General features: G+C 36.0%; 1 protein-coding gene across 3 annotated transcripts; it reads left to right on the top strand.

Moving 5' to 3' along the window:
- Positions 1-5126: 5126 nt before the first annotated feature.
- Positions 5127-17176, top strand: LOC133805246 (PX domain-containing protein EREL1). Of its 3 annotated transcripts, XM_062243371.1 has the most exons (10): positions 5127-5514; positions 6462-6572; positions 7093-7191; positions 7354-7440; positions 7796-7904; positions 8063-8844; positions 9291-9461; positions 9556-9798; positions 16043-16252; positions 16549-17176. In XM_062243371.1, exons 1-10 carry the CDS (start codon positions 5425-5427, stop codon positions 16783-16785), a joined length of 2139 nt encoding a protein of 712 aa, XP_062099355.1. In that variant the 5' UTR covers positions 5127-5424; the 3' UTR covers positions 16786-17176. The 3 variants fall into 3 exon arrangements, with proteins under 3 accessions (XP_062099355.1, XP_062099356.1, XP_062099357.1); XM_062243372.1 differs by lacking the exon at positions 5127-5514 and having other exon boundaries at positions 6493-6616; XM_062243373.1 differs by lacking the exons at positions 5127-5514; positions 6462-6572; positions 7093-7191 and having other exon boundaries at positions 7354-7444.
- Positions 17177-19060: the final 1884 nt, after the last annotated feature.

Here is a 19060-nt window from a genome sequence, read left to right as displayed (position 1 = left end):
TTCTAAGACAATCAGGTCTATATGCATACTAATTCACATAGTCGTGCATCTCAAATAATCAAATAGTCATATAACGTGCAATAAATCGTAATCATGCATAAAACTCAATAAAAACACACACCAAATCCCATCATGCCCTCCAGGCACACTACTCCAGGCCCTTAAGCCTTAACACTGAATTTGGGTCGTTACACCCAGGATGTCTTATTAGTCGTCTATTCAGGGCGTAGGACCCTAGAATGACTTAGTAGTCATTAATCCAGGGCGCAGGACCCCATAATGACTTAATAGTTATCATCTGATTAGGGCTGCAAGCCCCAGAATGATCATTTATTAATACTTGTATACATGCAGTAATGAGTTTTCTTGTTGAGCCTTGCCTCACGGGTGTTATGTGGTGCAGGTAAAGGGAAAGAAAAGCTTACCCAACCTTGAGTGGAGAGCTTAGGTGGCGACGTGTACATATGCGGGCGCTTGACCACCACGGCCAAGGTTTCTCAGGGGAACTAGGGTTTAATCCTATTTTTGTCGCTTAGGTCGGCAGACTGTAACTTTTGAATTATAATGACCATTTTGGATTGTAAACAACTTTGTAAACACTTTTATGGGATCCCATGTACAGTTTAACGTTTTTAATCAAATATATCCATTCCTTTTGATCGAGATTTGAACCCTGGCCCATTAATAACATTTAGACGCATGTTTATGGTCTAATGACTCGTTTAGCGAGTTAAGCACTATTTAAAGTACACAGTGTGACTATCCTGGCTAACCAGGGCGTTATATCTTCAGAGTGAACACATTTGTTGATAAACATGACTATGGACTGGTGTATAATAATACACATGAAACTTCATCTTGGCTTGCAAAACATTTTTTGGAGCACTTCAAAATCAATCCTAATTTAAAATATTATGGTTTTATGGAGCTCACACCGAAGACTAAGTTCTCATAAACAACTTCTTCGATATTCTACAGGGTGAAGAAGAAAGCTATGCCGATGCTTGAAGGGTCATTAAAAGAATAATATGCCATCTTAGAGGACTATTGCAAGCAACTTATACACACAAATCCTAGCACCACATATTTATTAAAAACAAGAATGATAGATGGGAATAGGGTGTTTAAGAGAGTTTATGTGTGTTTAAAAGCTTGCAAAGATGGTTTCAAGAAAGGATCTAGGTCATTAATTGGCCTAGATGGCTGCTTTCTAAAGGGACAATGCAAAGGCATTTTATTAGCTGCAATTGCTATTGATGTAGCAAATGGCATCTTCCCAATAGCCTATGTAGTTGTTGAGAAAGAACATACTGACATATGGACTTGGTTTGTAACTTTGTTGAAAGAGGATTTACAAGTGGATAAACCCAAGTAGAATGACAATAATGAGTGACAGGTAAAAGGGACTGGAAAAAGCTTTGTCCACAGTGTTTGCAAATCAGATTTTGTGTTAGACATTTGCATGACAATTTCAAGAAGGAATTTCTTGGTATGCTTTTAAAACAAATGTTATGGGCAACAACTAGAGCAACAACAAAGGCGGAATGGAAAAGGAGAATGGATGCCATTAAAAGGGTAAATCCCAAGGCTTGTGAGTGGTTAGCAAAGGAAAAACTAGAGGAATGGACAAAGTCACACTTCAAAGTGGGGGTTAAGTGTGACATGCTCATAATATTTTGTGTGAAAGTTTCAACAATGCTATCCTGGATGCAAGGGCCAAAAATATTATCACACTTCTAGAAAAGATTCGATTTTGGTTAATGACCATGTTTTGTTCTAGGAGAGAGGGAGTGTCAAAGTAGAATCAACCTGTTGCAAAAAGAATTTGTGACATCATTGAGAATAATAAACAGGTTGCTAAGTATTGCATTCTTACTAGGGCTGGACAATACAAGTTCCAAGTGAAAGTTTTCATTGGTGAAAATTTGACAGTGACATTAAGACTAGAGAATGCACATGTAGAAGATATCAACTAAATTGTATCCCTTGTGGGCATGCTTTAAGGGGTCGTTTGGTATGCAGGAATCTGGACACGGGAATGAGAATCTGAACACTTTCCCATGTTTGGTAATGGGTTTAAGTTTTTCTAACCTAGGAATCTATACTCCAGGGGTTTTAACTTGTCCTGATTCTAGGTTTAAGTGAAACCCATCTGACAAGTGGTTTTCAGATACCCAGGAATGTGAAACACTTCAAAATTATTATTATTTTTTTAAAAAAATTATTGGTTTGGTATGAGGAGTTCACAGTTTTCATATTACTGGGAAAGTTGAGGTAATCTGATAGTCTGGAAACTTACATCATTGTGTTTGGTTGTGCACTGTAATCTTATCTGTGATTCTTGGGAATATCACTTTCTGTATTTGGTTGTGCATAGGAATCTGTTAAGTTTTCATATTTTCATAAAATTAATATAATAATATATTTCATCAAAATAATTTATAAACAATTTTACTCATGAAATATTTTTTAACAAAATTAAAAAAAATACATCTATTGAATACTAGAATCAAGTATAATTTTTAAAATTACAAAAATACCATCATTTTATTTTTAATAATATTTCAGTTGTTATTTTAAACGAAAGTAATGATATAAAGGATTTACAAATCAATTTCTTTAAATAAACAAATATTATTTATCATTTTATAGTTTGATATATGTATAATTGTTTTTATATTATAAGCTTCAAAAATAAAATAAGTCATTAACTAAAAAATTATTAGCTTAAGATTTTTTTAAAATAATAATAATAATAATTTTGAAGTATTTCACATTCCTAGATATCTGAAAATTACTTGTCAGATCGGTTTCACTTGAACCTAGAATTAAGAAAAGTTAAAACCCCTGGAGTACAGATTTCCAGGTTAGAAAAACTCAAAACCAATACCAAACATGAGAAAGTGTTCGAATTCTCATTTCCGTGTCCAGATTCCTGCATATCAAACAGCCCCTAAGTGTTATTTGGAAAATAAGTGGAGATATTATGGGGCATATACATGATTGCTACAAGAAAAAGGCATATGCAGCAGCCTATGAAGGTGTCATAGAGCTAATGTCCAGTCCGGATACATGGTAGGACATTGGGTTGAATCCCATTCACCCCCCCAATTGGTACCAATCTACCTGGAAGACCAAAGAAATCAAGAAACAAAGAGGCACCTGAGCAACCTGCAGATGCAACCAGGACAAGAAGGCTTGGACAAGTTAATCACTGTAGTAATTGTAAACAAACAGGCCCCTCACGTGCAACATGTGGCAACCCTGCAGTAGTCGAGGTAAATTGTTGAATAATTGAGTTGTCATATTTTTTTTTTTGCACCGAAAATGTGGTCTAATTGTTCATTTTCCGCTATAAATTACAGCAACCCAAGGAAAAAAAAAAAGAGGAAGACCACCCAAAACCAATCCACTTCCTGAAACTATAAAGAGGAAAGAGCAAGCCAGGAGACAAAAGGCAAGAGCCAAAAATGGTGCATCTCAGACAACTAATGGAGGGGTTGCTGCATCTGCTTTTGAGCAGTACTGAATACTTTTGTTGCATATGCTTTGATATCAACACTTATGTATTAGCAAGTTTATTAATGCATTAGCAAGTTTATTCATTAACAAAGCTTATCGGAACTGTAGCCAATATTTTGCTTATAGAATGGACTCATTTTCTTCTCTGCATTTTTTTTTATTTGGTTCAGTTTTGTTGAAATCTAAATGATACATGCAGCGACATTGAAATAGTCTAGCAATTATTTTACTTTCATAACAAACTCAATGATTCAATGATACAACTTGATATGTCTTCAATTGAAATGAACACATCCAAAATCAGCTACAATACAAACACTATCGTTGAAATACCATTCAAGTTACACAAGCAGCTATCCACTTTCTAAATGATACATGCGACAACACTTCAGCCAAAAACAACCACCTTCATTTTCTTCATCAACAAAAATCCACTTTCTGCCTCCTGCCTTGCATTCGAATGAGCATAAATTTCAATTTTGTGTTCCATATAGCGCTGAAGATAAGAAACAAAGGAAAGAAAAAAGCAAGCCCATATTACAAAACCCCTCTCTCTAACCAAAACCCATAATACATTTTAGTCAAAATTGAGGATACCCATTTCGAAATATGAAATCCCACCATCAAAAATCAAATTTTAATCACAATAACAACACCTAACTACTACCCATTACACAAAACCCATAATACAAAGTTGCCCATAGCCTCAAACCACCAAGAAAACCATAAATACCATAAGTCTAATAAAACTAGCCATTGATAGTGACTTCTTCGCCAGTATCATGAAGCCCAGACATTTTCACTATCTTCTTTACATAGTCCTCGTCTTCCTATGCCAATATTGAAGCTTTGATTTTTTTTTTTTCTGAAATGAGATTTTTTTTCCCTGTATTTCAACTTTTTCTCGATTGTAGAGATTTCAAACGTTTTGTTGCCTTTTTAATTAATTCAAGAAATAATTTTTTTCTTTGTCAAAACAAGATTTTAATTAAAATAAGTATAATACACATTACTCCAACATGAAAGTCACATGTCATAAAAAAACTTTCCATCTCATCTCCATTAGTATGAGTAGTAAGGTAAATCAACTTTTACCCTTTGTTTGTTATACAAGAAAAATGGAAGGAAGAAAAATTTTAGAGAGAAAAAAAAAATCTATTTTGGTAAGAGGGAAGATAGTGGAAAGAAAAAAAATAGGTGGGACATGTCAAATATTTTCTTTCTAATTTGGAGAGAAAGTGAAGTAGAAAAAATGTGACTAAATATTTGATAAATACTTGACTATAATGTCCTTAAAAAGTTGAATGAATATAGAAATATTTGTTAGGATAAAAATATCTTTTTATCAATTTTAATTAAAATGATAAATGAAGAAAATATTATAATTTTTTTTATCATTTTCTTTCTTATCTTTATACCAACATAAAGAAGAGAAAATGTATTTATTTTCTTTCTTTTTCTTTTTCTTTTTCTTTTCTTATTCCTAATTTCTATCGCTCTACCAAACATAGTAATAATAGTAACATTAGGTATATTACCGTAGAGACCTAGCTAATAATCCCGACAGACACAATATATATACAGACAGAACCCAAACGAACCAGATGACACGCAACGGTCATCGCTTATAATAAACTAATAATACGCAGTCGTTTTATGCGGTGACGGACCAAGCTGAGCTAAACGAAATCTCAACAAGGCCACGACACACATTTCTCTGATCCGATCACGAAAACCCTAGATTTCATCACCCCCAATTTTCTTCCGATTCACACTAGTGAGATACAGGTTCACTGATCGAATTGTTAATTGAGCTTGGAGAGAAGAGGGCGATCGGAATTGGATTATCACTCTTGAATTTTAGTGAGAGAAAGAGTGAATTTTGGGGAGAAAGGTCATAAAATGCAGGGACAGAGTTCTCCGAAGCATAGACACGATGGGACTTCGCCGCTGCCACTTGGGATGGATTGGAGTCCTGCCCCAAGAAAATGGGTAAAAAAAATTTCTCTGAAATTATTCCCTCTTTTTTTTTCCCTGCTAATTGATCACCTTTGTTCTCAATTACTGGTCAATTTGTCTAATAAATTTGTTCATCTCCTCTCCTGTACGATCGATCATCTACTTTGTGATCTATTTTATTTGGACTTCTGTCTTTTTCCTCTAATTTTCTACGTGTGATGCTGATCACTCATTAACTAAATATTGATTCATACTGTTGTTTACTAAATATGGTTTCTTGGGATGTTTATTTCACTCATTATGTGGATTGCTCATTTTCTTGAATAATACTTCACACCCTTATTTACTTACAGCAACATCTTGGTTACTGCAATGAGATAATAATTTGGCAATAGAATCTGAACATCATATTCTTGTTAGTGCAGAATAATTGGTAAATAAGGTGGTACCGGAGTTAGTACATCTCTTCATTACTATATTTCTCCAAAACAATGTACAATGTATAACTCTAAGAATGGAGCATATTGATTACTACTTAGCATTTTACTTATTTACTAGATCTCCATTGCAAGTGACAGTCCAAGTTTATCTGTCATTACTGTAAACAGGTTTGTTAACCAATTTAAAAGTGACACGTTGATCAACACGTCGCTTGATCATTAAATTTTGGTAATGGCAAAGGAGTTTTAATTGGTCTCAGTCATCATTTGAATTCTTTCTAGTTTCTTGTGATTTTCATGGCATCATTTAATGCCACATTTCTTTTAATGCTTTAGCATTAAAAATTTTGGGATTGTAGGCAAGGTATTTCATCAGTTTATACATTGCTGAGTGTGAAAGGAGTTACACTGTCAATGCGGCAGTGGTTAACATTCTAGTGATGCCATTGCTTGAGTTATTGGAGTAGTTAGTGTGTATGTGTTTCATGTTTCTTGCTTTTTAATTTGATCTCTTATCTAAAAGTTCACTTATTTCTGCAGAATGGCCGAGACACAGTTTGGCCACATGATTCTCACACTGGCTGGAGTTACTGTGTTACTATACCTTCTTGGGTTGTCCTTCCAAAATCAAGAGATTCAGATCCTGTAGTGGTACTCAAATTTGAATGACTCTGCAGTGTTTATCTATATCAAGGGTTAGATGTTGTTTATGTCATCTTTTGGGATTTGATATGATCCTTTCCAAGATAGTGAAGATAGACTGAGTCTATCTAAGAAGTATAGTATAGTATAGTTATTAGGGTTGTCCATTAAACATTGTACGCCATATATGATTATTGGTCACATTGATTTTTGGAACTTATATATGATTTATCTTCCTGAGTCTGTGTTAATACTATTTCATGTTCATATTTCGTGATAAACTGCTACTTGCTAGTTTTATCAGATTATGCTGTATGTATTTTATGAAGATGTCAAACTATGGTTACATAATGTGTAACCTGTACTGTGTTAAGTTTTTGGATTTTGATAAATTTTGCTAATACTTGTCACGTAAGTGGATTTGGTAGAAAAAGCACAGACAATGATTTACTTCAAACAAACTATTTAATATTCAAGTTCCAATGTGTCAGCTTTTGCAAAAGTCCTTTTTAACATTTCATTGGGACAGTTCTACAGGGTTCATGTTGGTGTGCAATCACCAGAAGGGAGTACTTCGACTCGTGGAGTTCTGCGAAGATTCAATGATTTCTTGAAGTTATTCAGTGATGTAAGTCTGCCTTTTGTTTTAGCTATTTATGAATACTGGTTCTCAAATTTCTAGATTGTGATGAATCACTTCTTTCTTGAGTTTATATGAAGGAAATCATTCTTAGTTTCTTCTTGAAGTTGCTCTTTCAGTGAAGGAATTACTTTTTTATTTTTTGGCCAGCTTACAAAAGTGTTTCCAAAGAAAAATCTCCCAACAACCCCACCCAAGGGATTACTACGAATGAGAAGTAGGGCTCAGTTGGAAGAGGTAGGTAATGCCTTTTTAACTTTTTCAAGCAGTAGGAGTAATTTGGAGTCTGTTTTATTGTATTTTCTGGACATAATTATGAAGAGCATGATGATATTGTTCTTATACGCAGACATGATTATGGACAATCTAGTTGTGATGTTAGAAAAGAGACTACGGATTCTCCTAGCTTCATTGACATTTTTTTGAAATATAACTGAAGTGCACATCACAAGCAAACTTTGATCAGCATTCTTTACTAATGCAGATGCACATACACACTTATGTGCTTACACATTCACATGCATGTATGTGACAAATATATATATATATATATATATGCATATTTTTTTAATCATATTTTGTTTTGTTACAGAGAAGATGCTCCTTAGAGGAATGGATGACAAAGCTTTTGTCTGATCTTGATATATCAAGAAGCGTTATTGTGGCATCCTTTCTTGAACTTGAAGCTGCTGCTAGGTCATGTATGTGATTTTCTATTGTAATAAGTGCACTTCGAAACCTTTTTTTTTCCACATTGTTTGCTTTCAGTGAAATATGATTATATGATATATTTAGGTCTTAAAGATGTAAAAGTTTCATAGATGTCTTGATATATGTTCTTCTATTACTTGTTTCTCAGCATTCCAAGATGTACATCCACAGACTTCAGAAGGTAATTCTGATATGCCTACCCAGTCAAGCTTACCTGCCATTGTAGGTAGTTCATCAATCACATCAGATTATGGAAGTGATACTGCTTATGAGGTATCTGAGCTGGGAACTCCTAGGCTAGGAAGGGATGACAATTATGACATGGGTATGGAGGATCTGACATTGGATGAGGATTTGACAAGTCCAATAGAAAATCTTGTAAAGTATGGCATGTCTAATATTGATGAGGGTTTATTTATGGGACAGACTATTTTAGAGCAGTTAGAAGGCCTTCCTCGGAGTAAAGTGCAAGCCAGACATTCCAACAATGCTGTAGGGAAGAATGTATATAATGGAAATGCTTCTAAAACTTCATTTTTATCTAGTAACGGAATGGATCTTTTCTGTGAGCAAGAGATTAATAAAGTAATTGCTCATGCTCGCAAGCTATCAAATGACAGTGTGGGAAGTGATGCAAGTTCTCTTAGAGGTAGTGAAATGTCTATATCTGGGATTCCAAATTCATCTGGTGAAGGTTGTCTTGACCGTCTTGGAGGTGTTGAGGTTTCAAGCAGCATGGAGACTCTTGGCAACTTAGAGTTGCATACTTCAGGTGGTGCTCAGCTAGTTCTTCCATCAGATCAGCGCCATAAATTGAATAGGATCCTCCTGACAATGCAGCGAAGGCTTGTCACAGCAAAAACTGATATGGAGGATCTTATTGCAAGACTGTATCAAGAAATAGCCGGCAAAGATTACCTTGCAACAAAGGTACTTTTAAATTTGTGATATCAAGTTGGACCAATTTAGTTTAAGCTGTTAAGTACAGATAAAATATTACTAGAGTCTAATGGTGTTGAAATGTTGCATGAATTTTTTCTTAGGAGATTATATAATTCATCTTTGAAGTTTTCATATTGATAATGATGATATAATGAATAATAAGGCCGCACTTTTGCTTCTTATCTCAATTTGTCAATATTTCTACAAGGACCTAGTATCAAGTTACTTTTTGAGCGTGTGTGAAATATGTGGATGAATGATGGTGCGTTTTAATTCCAATGTATTTGTTCCAAATTAGACTGTAGCATGCACAACTTTTATGAGGTTCTATTTGTTGAGAGATCTTTGAAGTTATGGTTGGTGCTGGCTGATTGTTTATTCTTTCATACTGCTGGTGGTTGTGGTGATTTTTTAACACAATTGGACATGTGCAGGTTAAGGATTTGGAAGTGGAACTTGAAACTGCTCGACAAAAGGGTAAAGAAAACCTGCAGCAAGCTATATTGATTGAAAGAGAAAGGTTCACCAAAATGCAGTGGGATATGGAGGAACTTCGGCAGAAGTCCTTAGAAATGGAGTTAAAATTGAGTTCGAAGTCTGAAAAGGTTTCAGTACCTGCATGTTTCATTTGCATTATCTTTTTCAGCTAATCATTTTAATGGTCTGAAATAATCTTGATGAAACAAAATATAATATCAGGATGACAAGCCATGTGTGGACTCAGCAAGAAGTTCAATCGATCTGGAGAAAGACATTTTACTGCAGGAATTGGATTCTTCTAAGGAGCAGCTTGAGATTTTTTCGAAGCAATATGAAGACTTGGAAGCAAAATCGAAAGCTGACCGCAAACTCCTTGTTAAAGAAGTCAAATCTCTTCGAAATTCACAATCACAATTGGAGGATGAGCTCAGCAACTCACTCAAGGAGAAGGTAGAAGCTGAGGTAATTTATTGTTCTATTAAAAGTAAATTTCCCATTCAAGTTTCTTGATATTTGCATGTGCATTTTTCATTGTATTTCTGCTTCTTTCTTGTGTGGCGTTGAATTTCTAGCTTTATATTTAAAGGCTATATTGTGCTAATGACTAGTGTCGATGCAGAGTAGTATTCATATATATATATATATATATATATATATTGTCAATTACTTGTGTTTTGTCGTATTATGAATATGTTTACTCTTGTCGTTTTGAGTCAATAGTCCATTTGGGTATTGTGGAAAATAGCTTTTAATATTTTATTTCTTTAGAACTATGCCATTTAAATAGACATTGTACAACCTATAGACACATTTGGTATTAAATACCATATATTATAGGATAATTACAATAAACCTAAAATCACCTAAATAAGGAGACAAAATATTCTATACAACTTGGTTTCCCATTCTAGACGATACTGAAATAATAAAGAATAATAACAAAATAATAAAGAATAATAACAGAATATTTTCTACAGGTGTATATATATATAGATCTTGTATTTTGATTGGAGGCAGACTCGGCTTTACATGTACTCGGTAATTTTGAGATGAACTCCATTAATGGAATTTGAGAAGTTTGCCAGCGTTCCTACTCTTGATTTGTGGATTCAAATCTTATTGCTATTAGACTTCTGCGTCGGAGTGGTATTCAGAGCCAGTGGTAGTGTTCCATTTCGCTTGATGGCTATTGGTGGCGAAATAAGTCGCCATATCGACGATGATCTTGGTATGAAATCACTTTGGACAACTATTCTTGATCTAGAGCAACGCTTAGAGCGCAAGATTGACGCGAAATTTGATCAAGCCTTGGGAGAAATTAGATCTGCATTAGCTCAACTTTGTTCTACTTCTGCTGTTGCTAGGTTTTCAGATCGTTATCAAGGATTGCGTGACCATGAACGCCTTTATCCGTCGACGTCTCACAAGCCTTGTGTTTCTTTTTCTTCCATTCCGGCCACTGTATTTGATGACCCAACTGCTTCCCACCGTCCTCACCGTTCGATTGCTGTCGATGACTCAAAGGATGACGATGATCCATGGGTCTTTGGTCGCCCACGTTACCTTCGCATGATTGCACATTCTTGGACTCCGTCCTCTCATGATTTTCTACTTAAAGGTGATATTCCTTACTTTGATGGTTATTTACTGCTTGAAGAATTTTTGGATTGGCTTCAACGCATTGAACCATTCTTTGTTTGTATGGAGATTCCCCCTAAGAAACAAGTCAATATGGTTGTGTATCGCCTTACAAGTGGTGCTCTGGCGTAGTGGGAACAAATACAACACATTCGGTGTCGTGAGGGGTCTGGCCTTGTTCGATCTTGGTCGCGTATGAAGCAACTACTGTGCGGTAGATTTTTACCTCATGATTATGTTCAGATCTTGTACAAGTAGTATCACAATGGCCATCAACGAGGTCGAACAGTCGATGATTATACCGCTGAATTTTATCAATTGAGTGCTAGAAACAATTTGAGTGAGACTAGAGAGTAGCAGGTGACCCGCTACATTGCTTGTTTGCGTGACTCCATTCGTGACAAGTTAGCCATGAACTCTATTTGGATGTTGGTAGGTGTTGTGGGTACCGCTCTTAAGGTCGGGGCTCAGGTTACTCGTTCTTCTCAAAAGTCCACCCACCACAAACTGTTTCCAGAGTCTTTCGATTCCTCCATGCTCCCTTCGATCCAAACCAATCCTCTGTCTCTCGGTGCTGACGCATTCGCTAAGGCCTCTAGTAAACAACCTCTTGCTTTTACCTTTTGCTCCTGCCATTTCCAAAGCCAACCCATATGCTTGCCTGCCTCCTATTAAGTGCTATCGTTGTCAACAGCCTGGTCATAAGAGGAATGAATGTCCCCAATGTTGTTAAGCTCATGTCCTTGAAGGTGATAGCGATTCCCACAGTTATGATTTGTTTGATGTAGGAGACTCTTTTGATAGTGTGGTGCTTCTTGAAGGTGATGAGGGTGAGCATGTTAATTGCATTGTTCAGAAGTTGCTCCTTACTCCACGACAATCCTCTTTAACTCGACGACATGCTATATTTCGAACTCGCTGCACCGTCAAGTAGAAAGTCTGTGATGTTATCATTAGCAGCGGTAGTAGTGACAACATTGTTTCCACCTCCCTTTTAAAGCTCTAAGCTTAACAACCATTCAACATCCTAAGCCATATAAAGTTGGTTGTTGATTAAGAAAGGTACAACTATCATAGTCCTCGAGATGTGTCAATTTCCATTCTCTATTGGGAAACACTATCAAGATGAGGTTCTTTGTGATGTTGATATGGATGCTTGCCATATTCTTCTTGGTAGACCATGGCAATATGATGTTGATGTCGTTTACAGGGCCGTGAAAATACTTGTAGTTTTACTTGGAAAGGCTGCAAAATCTCTCTTGTTCCATCTGTCTCACGTGTGACTTCTTCTCTTAGTCTTCACCATAAGCTCCTATTCTTCTTACCATGAATTCTCCTGAGCTCCTTACTCATGCTCGATTTGTTGACGAAATGCTTGCTCTCCTTGTTAGTGAAGAAAACCCAATTATTGACACTACTGCTTTAGAGCCACGATTGCTTGAATTACTCTCTGTATTTTAGGATTTGTCTTCATTTGAGCTCCCAGCTACTCTACCACCTCTTCGTGACGTTCAACACCAAATTGATTTGGTACCTAGAGCATCTTTACCAAACCTTCCTCGTTATTGAACGAGGCCAAAAGAGCATGAGATACTTCAACAATTGGTAGATGATCTCTTAGCCAAGCAACACATTCGCATTCTCAGTCCATGCGCTGTACCTGCCTTGTTAGTCCCAAAAAAAGATGGCTCCTGGTATATGTGTGTTGACAGTAGGGCTACAATAAAATCACAGTTAAGTATCGCTTCTCGATTCCACGTTTAGAGGATATGTTGGACAAACTTGTAGGATGTACTGTGTTTTCAAAACTTGATTTACGTAGTAGCTATCATTAGATCTGTATTGTCCGGGGGATGAGTGAAAAACGACATTTAAAACAAGGGAAGGGTTGTACGAATTGTAGGTTATGCCCTTCGGGCTTTGTAATGCTCCGAGCACTTTTATGAGAATGATGAATTAGGTTTTGAAGCCTTTCATTGGCCACTTTGTTGTTGTCTATTTTGATGACATTCTTATATGTAGTCCCACTATTGAGCAACATTTCCACGTTTTGCGAGCTGTTCTTCAGACATTACGAAGTAACCAACTCTTTCTTAATTGATAAAAGTGTGACTTTCTCCAACCACAGCTTGTATTTTTGGGGTTTCATATTAGTGCAGATGGCACTTCAGCTGATGAACAAAAGATTTAGGCCATTCGGGATTGGCCCACACCTAAGAATGTGAATGATGTGTGCAACTTTCATGGACTAGCCACATTCTATGGTTGTTTTATTCAACACTTTAGTAGTATTGCCACTCCTATTACTAACTGTTTGAAACACGTACAATTCGTTTGGGGAAGTGAACAACAAGAAGATAGCTTCAGATTACTGAAGGAGAAGTTGTGTTCTGCCCCTGCATTAGCTCTTCCTAATTTTGATAAACCTTTTGAGGTTGAAACTGATGCCTCTATGGTTGGCATAGGAGCTGTCCTTGGTCAAGAAGGAAGACCTATTGAGTTTTTTAGCGAAAATCTCACTGATGCTTGGCAGAAATGGAGCCTATATGAACAAGTGTTGTATACTATTATACAATCTTTCAAACATTGGGAGCATTACCTCATCCATCGTGAATTTGTCCTTCACTCAGATCATCAAGCCCTTCAATTTCTTAATTCTCAGAAAACTCAGTCGAATGCATGCTAGGTGGGTTATCTTTTTACAAAAGTCTACTTTTGTGTTTAAGCATCGTCCTGGTCATCTAAATAAGGCTGCTGATGCGGTGAGCCGCAAGTATAATCTCCTCACTACCCTACAGGTCCAAGTCGCTAGTTTGTCTAGCTTAACATAGCTCTATGCCGATGATCCTGACTTTCAGTCTATATGGGAGCATTGTGTTTGATTTGGTCCTCATAAGGACTTTCACTTGGATGGTTTCTTATTTAAAGGTAACCAATTGTGTATCCCTGCCACATCTATACGTGAACAACTTATTCAAGAAGCACATGCTAGTGGTCTTTCAGCTCATACAGGGAGAGACAAAACAACATCTTTACTTATAGAAAAGTTCTTTTGGCCACACATGTGGCAGCATATTGAACGATTTGTTCGCCGATGTGCCATTTGTCAAAGTGCAAAAGGAATTGGCCAAAATACAGGGATTTATACTCCCTTACCTGTACCCACCCCTTACCCGTACCCACCAGCATTTGGGAAGACCTCAGCATGGACTTTGTTCTTGGGTTACCTCGGACAGCTCGTCGGGTTGACTCTATTCTAGTTCTCTCCAAAATGGCCCATTTTGTTGTTTTCCGAAAAACTAGTGATGCTCGTTTGTTTGGTGCCTTATTTTTCAGACAAATTGCTCGAATTCATGGCGTCCCAAAAACAATCATCTCTGACCGTGATGTTCGTATTTTTGGCCATTTCTGGCAAGAACTATGGAAGCCATTTCAAACTACTCTTCAATTCAGTACCATGTATCAACCACAAACTGATGATCAGACAGAAGTGGTTAATCGCACACTCATTACTATGCTCGGTTGCATTGCTGGCGACCACCCCAAGCAGTGGGATCTTTACCTTGCTCAAGCGGAGTTTAACTCTGCTGAATCGTTCTACTGGGAAGGTTCCTTTTGCCTTTGTGTATCTTAAACCCCCTAATTGTCCTTGTGGTCTTGCTGATGTTCCCAACTCTCGAAGCTCTACTGCTGCTGACTTAGCTTCCCAAGTTCAACAAATTCATGAAGAGTTTCGGCTACAACTCGAACATTCCAACAGCAAGTATAAACAGCAGATTGATCAGCATCGACGATTCAAGACTTTTGCTGAAGGAGACCTTGTCATGGTTCATCCTCGTAAAGCCTGTTTTCCAGCTGGGATTTCTACTAAGCTTTCTGCTCGTAAAATTGGTTCATTCAGCATTCTTCGAAAAATCAATGATGATGCTTATCTTGTGGACCTGCCTGCCCACTTTCATATTTCACCAACCTTCAATGTCTCTGACTTGTTCGAATATTACCCTCTAGATGGCAACAATTCTATATCTTTGATTCGAGGTCGAATCTTTTGAAGAGGACTGATGCAGAGTATATATATATATATATATATCCCCAAATGGACTATTGACTCAAAACAATAAGAGTAAACGACACAGCCAATATAAAACGATACACCATAGGCTAAACCAATGTTTAAAATACCGCTTTTACGCCTCAAGGCGTTTTGTTTTTGTGAGGCGAGGCGTATGCCTCAAGGCGCATTGAGGCGTACGCCTCAAATATTTAATTAAAAAAATATTTTCATAACATCTAAAGATATAAAGTAAGATCAATGTGTCATATAAAACTCAAACATAGAATAAAAAATATCATAAAACTCAAACATACCATAAAATGTATCATAAAACTCAAACATAAATATCTCATAAATTATCTAAATTTCTAAAATAAAGTTGAACTTTTGTTTCTAGAACTAGAATCCTAGATTCTACTACCCTAGAACAAACTTTAGTAGTAATGGGACGATGATTTAGAAATCATATTCCAATTCATCATTGTTTGACAAATCATAAGTTTAAAATAAGTTTTAATAAGTTTTTTTGGGCCTATTTATACAAGATTTTTATTTTGGGCATAAAACAGCCCATTACCCGTGAGCCACACGCCTCAGTCAAATTCCGCCTCAACCGCCTCAATTCAGCGTCTCACTGTAGTGAGGCGTACGCCTCACCTCTGCTAAGCAAGGGCGCACGCCTCAGTGCGTTTTTTTTCCGCCTCCCTGGCGCGCCTCAAAACCGTTTTTTTAAACATTGGGCTAAACTACATATTCATAATACGACAAAACACAAGTAATTGACATATTATATATATAGACCTTGTATTTTGGTTGGAGGGAGATTGGGTTTACATGTACTCTGTAATTTTGAGATGAACTCCATTAATGGAATTTGAGAAGTCGGCCAGACATGCCTACTGTCTTGATTTGTGGATTCAATTCTTATTGCTATTAGACTTCTACGTCAGTGTCCTCGGTGAAAGAATAGAAAAATGGCCTGAAACTTACTTTGGGATGATTTCTATTGTTCAGAAACTTCTTAAACAGGAAAGACAAAGGAGGGAACAGGGTGAAAATGCTAGGAGAAAGCTACTACATAAGTGCAGGATTCTTCACAATAAACTTAAGGAGTGCAATCTGAATTTAGCTGATGCTTTTGATGAAGTTAGTCCGCGTCCATCAGTAAGGTGGGCTTCAGGTTTCTTGACATCAGATGACCAAATTAACTCTCTACTTACAGAGGTACTGTTCAGAATCTCTTTTTTGCTTATCACATCTATTATTATTATTATTATCATCATCATTATTATGATTAACTGTGTTTCTTGAACTTGTTTTCAATCAATGATTAACAAGTACGAATTTGAGGGAAAGATGGGCCGTCAAATTCTTATTGAGATGTGAAAAGTTGTAAAACTACCTATGAGAACAATAGTTGAATATATAATGTATCAATGAGCATGACACTTTTTTTATCAGTTTGTTGTACCTTGTTTTTTACCATCACTTAACAATTCTTTATTCTCCACAATTTACAGGCTGAATCTTTAAGGGAAAAAAATGGAGATTTTGCTTCTGAGATTGACGATGGTCTCGAAATGTTCAATGATCCAATGACAACAGACGACGAGTTGCAGAAGACATTAGCGAACATCTTCATCGATAACGTTAAGTTAAGAAAACAGCTGAACTCTGTTTTAAGCCGCACTCCCAAAGTGGACATTTGCAATAACAATGAGGAAGATTCCCAGGAGAATTGTCTTATGAATGAATGAAACAGAGATGAACATGATTTTGGAGTATGATCCGGTACATGGGTATACATAATCGTTCTTCAATTTCTGCTTTAGAAGGGGAGAAAGTTTAAAAAAAAAGGTAACAGAAAATAAAGAAACTATTTTGTTTCATGTAGTAGTTTATGAAGAACAAGAGTTTACAATCACCTGCATATACGAAATCTTCAGGAAATCGGCTCTTTCACAAGTTACAACCATCTTTGTATACTGTTTTATTAACATGGAATGAATATTGATGAAGAAGGGAGACAAATAGAGGGAAAAATGTTGTAAAATTGAACTGCATCCATTCATGTTGACGATGACTGTCATTGTTTGATGTATGGTTTGGAAATATTGGTTATGCACAAGACCACAACTTTTAACTCTTGATTGCTGAGAACATACTATATATATGCATCTACCTGCTATTATTAATAATTGCACAGAAAGGAGTTCAGAAAACTAGTCAACCTTTAAATTGAAATTTAAAATTTTGAAATTTTTTTGGTTAATATAAATTCCACAAGTTCACCTAACAAATTCAGGTTTAAAAATTTATATATACTAATCAATACTCTTATTAACATTATAACTAATATTTGAACTTATTTTCTTAGGACATTGTATTTACCAAGGAAATATTTGAACAACTTCATGTATTCTTTGGATCAGGGGGAAATAAAAAAAAATCATGGTTCAAATTATAATTTATCAATGTACAGTTGGAAATAGAAGATAGCAGCAAATTCTTACTCTGATTTTGCCACTAAAAAAATGTAATAAAATATTTATTAAAATAGGTATTCGATACTTTACCAGCAAACTACTACGGATAACATTTAGAAGTCAAATAGTATATAAGACCATACATATATTGATAACCTACTGAACACATTCTCAAATATACTAATAGCTTTGGAAAATCATTGACATATATCAATATATATATATATATATATTTATATATATGAACAAATGATTTGCTGCTCAAGCATCTTTCTCTATTGTCCCAATCAACCCCAGCAGCGAAGTGTTTACTTCAATTATTATTCATCTAGCGTGGCTCAATTAGAGTGTAAAGAGGCTTTCCATTAAGCCTATTTTCACCCTGCCAAATAGTTAATATATGATTCATGAGAAGAATTTACTACTTCTTCATAATAAATTATCACGTTCAACTACAAGTTAACACAAACATGTAACGAAAAATATGCAAAAACCTAAAGGGGTTAAAAATATACATGCGTCTCCCGCAATCCTATGACACATCCACACTCAACGACCTCGGCCCCCTCACGTTCTAAGAAAGAAGAACTTGGGCAAATTAGTTCTATTTGTTTCTTCTCTCTTTCTTTTTTTTTTTAAATAATAATTTACAACAAATGAGATTATAAAGCTGTGAAAATGAAACTCACCTAAAAGTCAAATTGCAGCGGAAAGTGTCCCACCAGTTGCTACTAAATCATCTATTACTAAAGCGCATTCACCAGGCTTTACAACCCCAACATGCATCTCTAGTCGATCACTTCCGTACTCCAACACATATTGTTCGGCAAGGGAAATTTCACTATTAATACTAAATAATGCCTAATATTAACACTAATTTTTGGCTATTTTGAACAGATTTGAGCCTATATTGGTGTGTTTTTTGGGATTTTAGTGAGATTCCACGATTTGCGTTTTTTTTGGGTTTTTTTGCAACTTTTTTACTCGATAATGATTCGATAGGAGCTCGATGGTATGTAGAAGAAGGTTCTTTTATGAGCTCGATGCTGCTCGATATAGTTTGATTATAGCTCAATAGTTTTAAGTTTTGTTGCTCAATTGTGCTTGATGACAACTCGATTAGGGTTCGATTGGACCCTAGAATATTTAGTGTAGTTGTTTTCTCGATATGTGCTTGATAGGAGCTCGATAGGGTTCGATGAAGGTTTGGGTTAGGTTTTATGTTTGGTTTAAGAAATGGTAGCTCGATACTAACTCGATAAGAGCTCGATTATGGGCTCGATGGTGCTCGATGACAACTTGATAAGGGTTCGATTGGACCCTAGAATATTTAGTGTAGTTTTTTTCTCGATGTGTGCTCGATAGGGTTCGATGAAGGTTTTGGTTAGGTTTTATGTTCGGTTTAAGAAATGGTAGCTCGAAACTTACTCGATAAGAGCTCGATTATGGGCTCGATGGTAACTCGATAGCATTCGATTATAGCTCGATAATGTTCTTTTTTCATGAATTTCTGAAAAATTGACAATTTTCTTGACAATTTCAATGT

Source organism: Humulus lupulus, chromosome X (assembly GCF_963169125.1).
Source record: "Humulus lupulus chromosome X, drHumLupu1.1, whole genome shotgun sequence".
NCBI classification, from domain to species: domain Eukaryota; kingdom Viridiplantae; phylum Streptophyta; class Magnoliopsida; order Rosales; family Cannabaceae; genus Humulus; species Humulus lupulus.
Note: the sequence above shows the minus strand (reverse complement) of the source record. Positions and strands in the feature narration are given on the sequence as shown.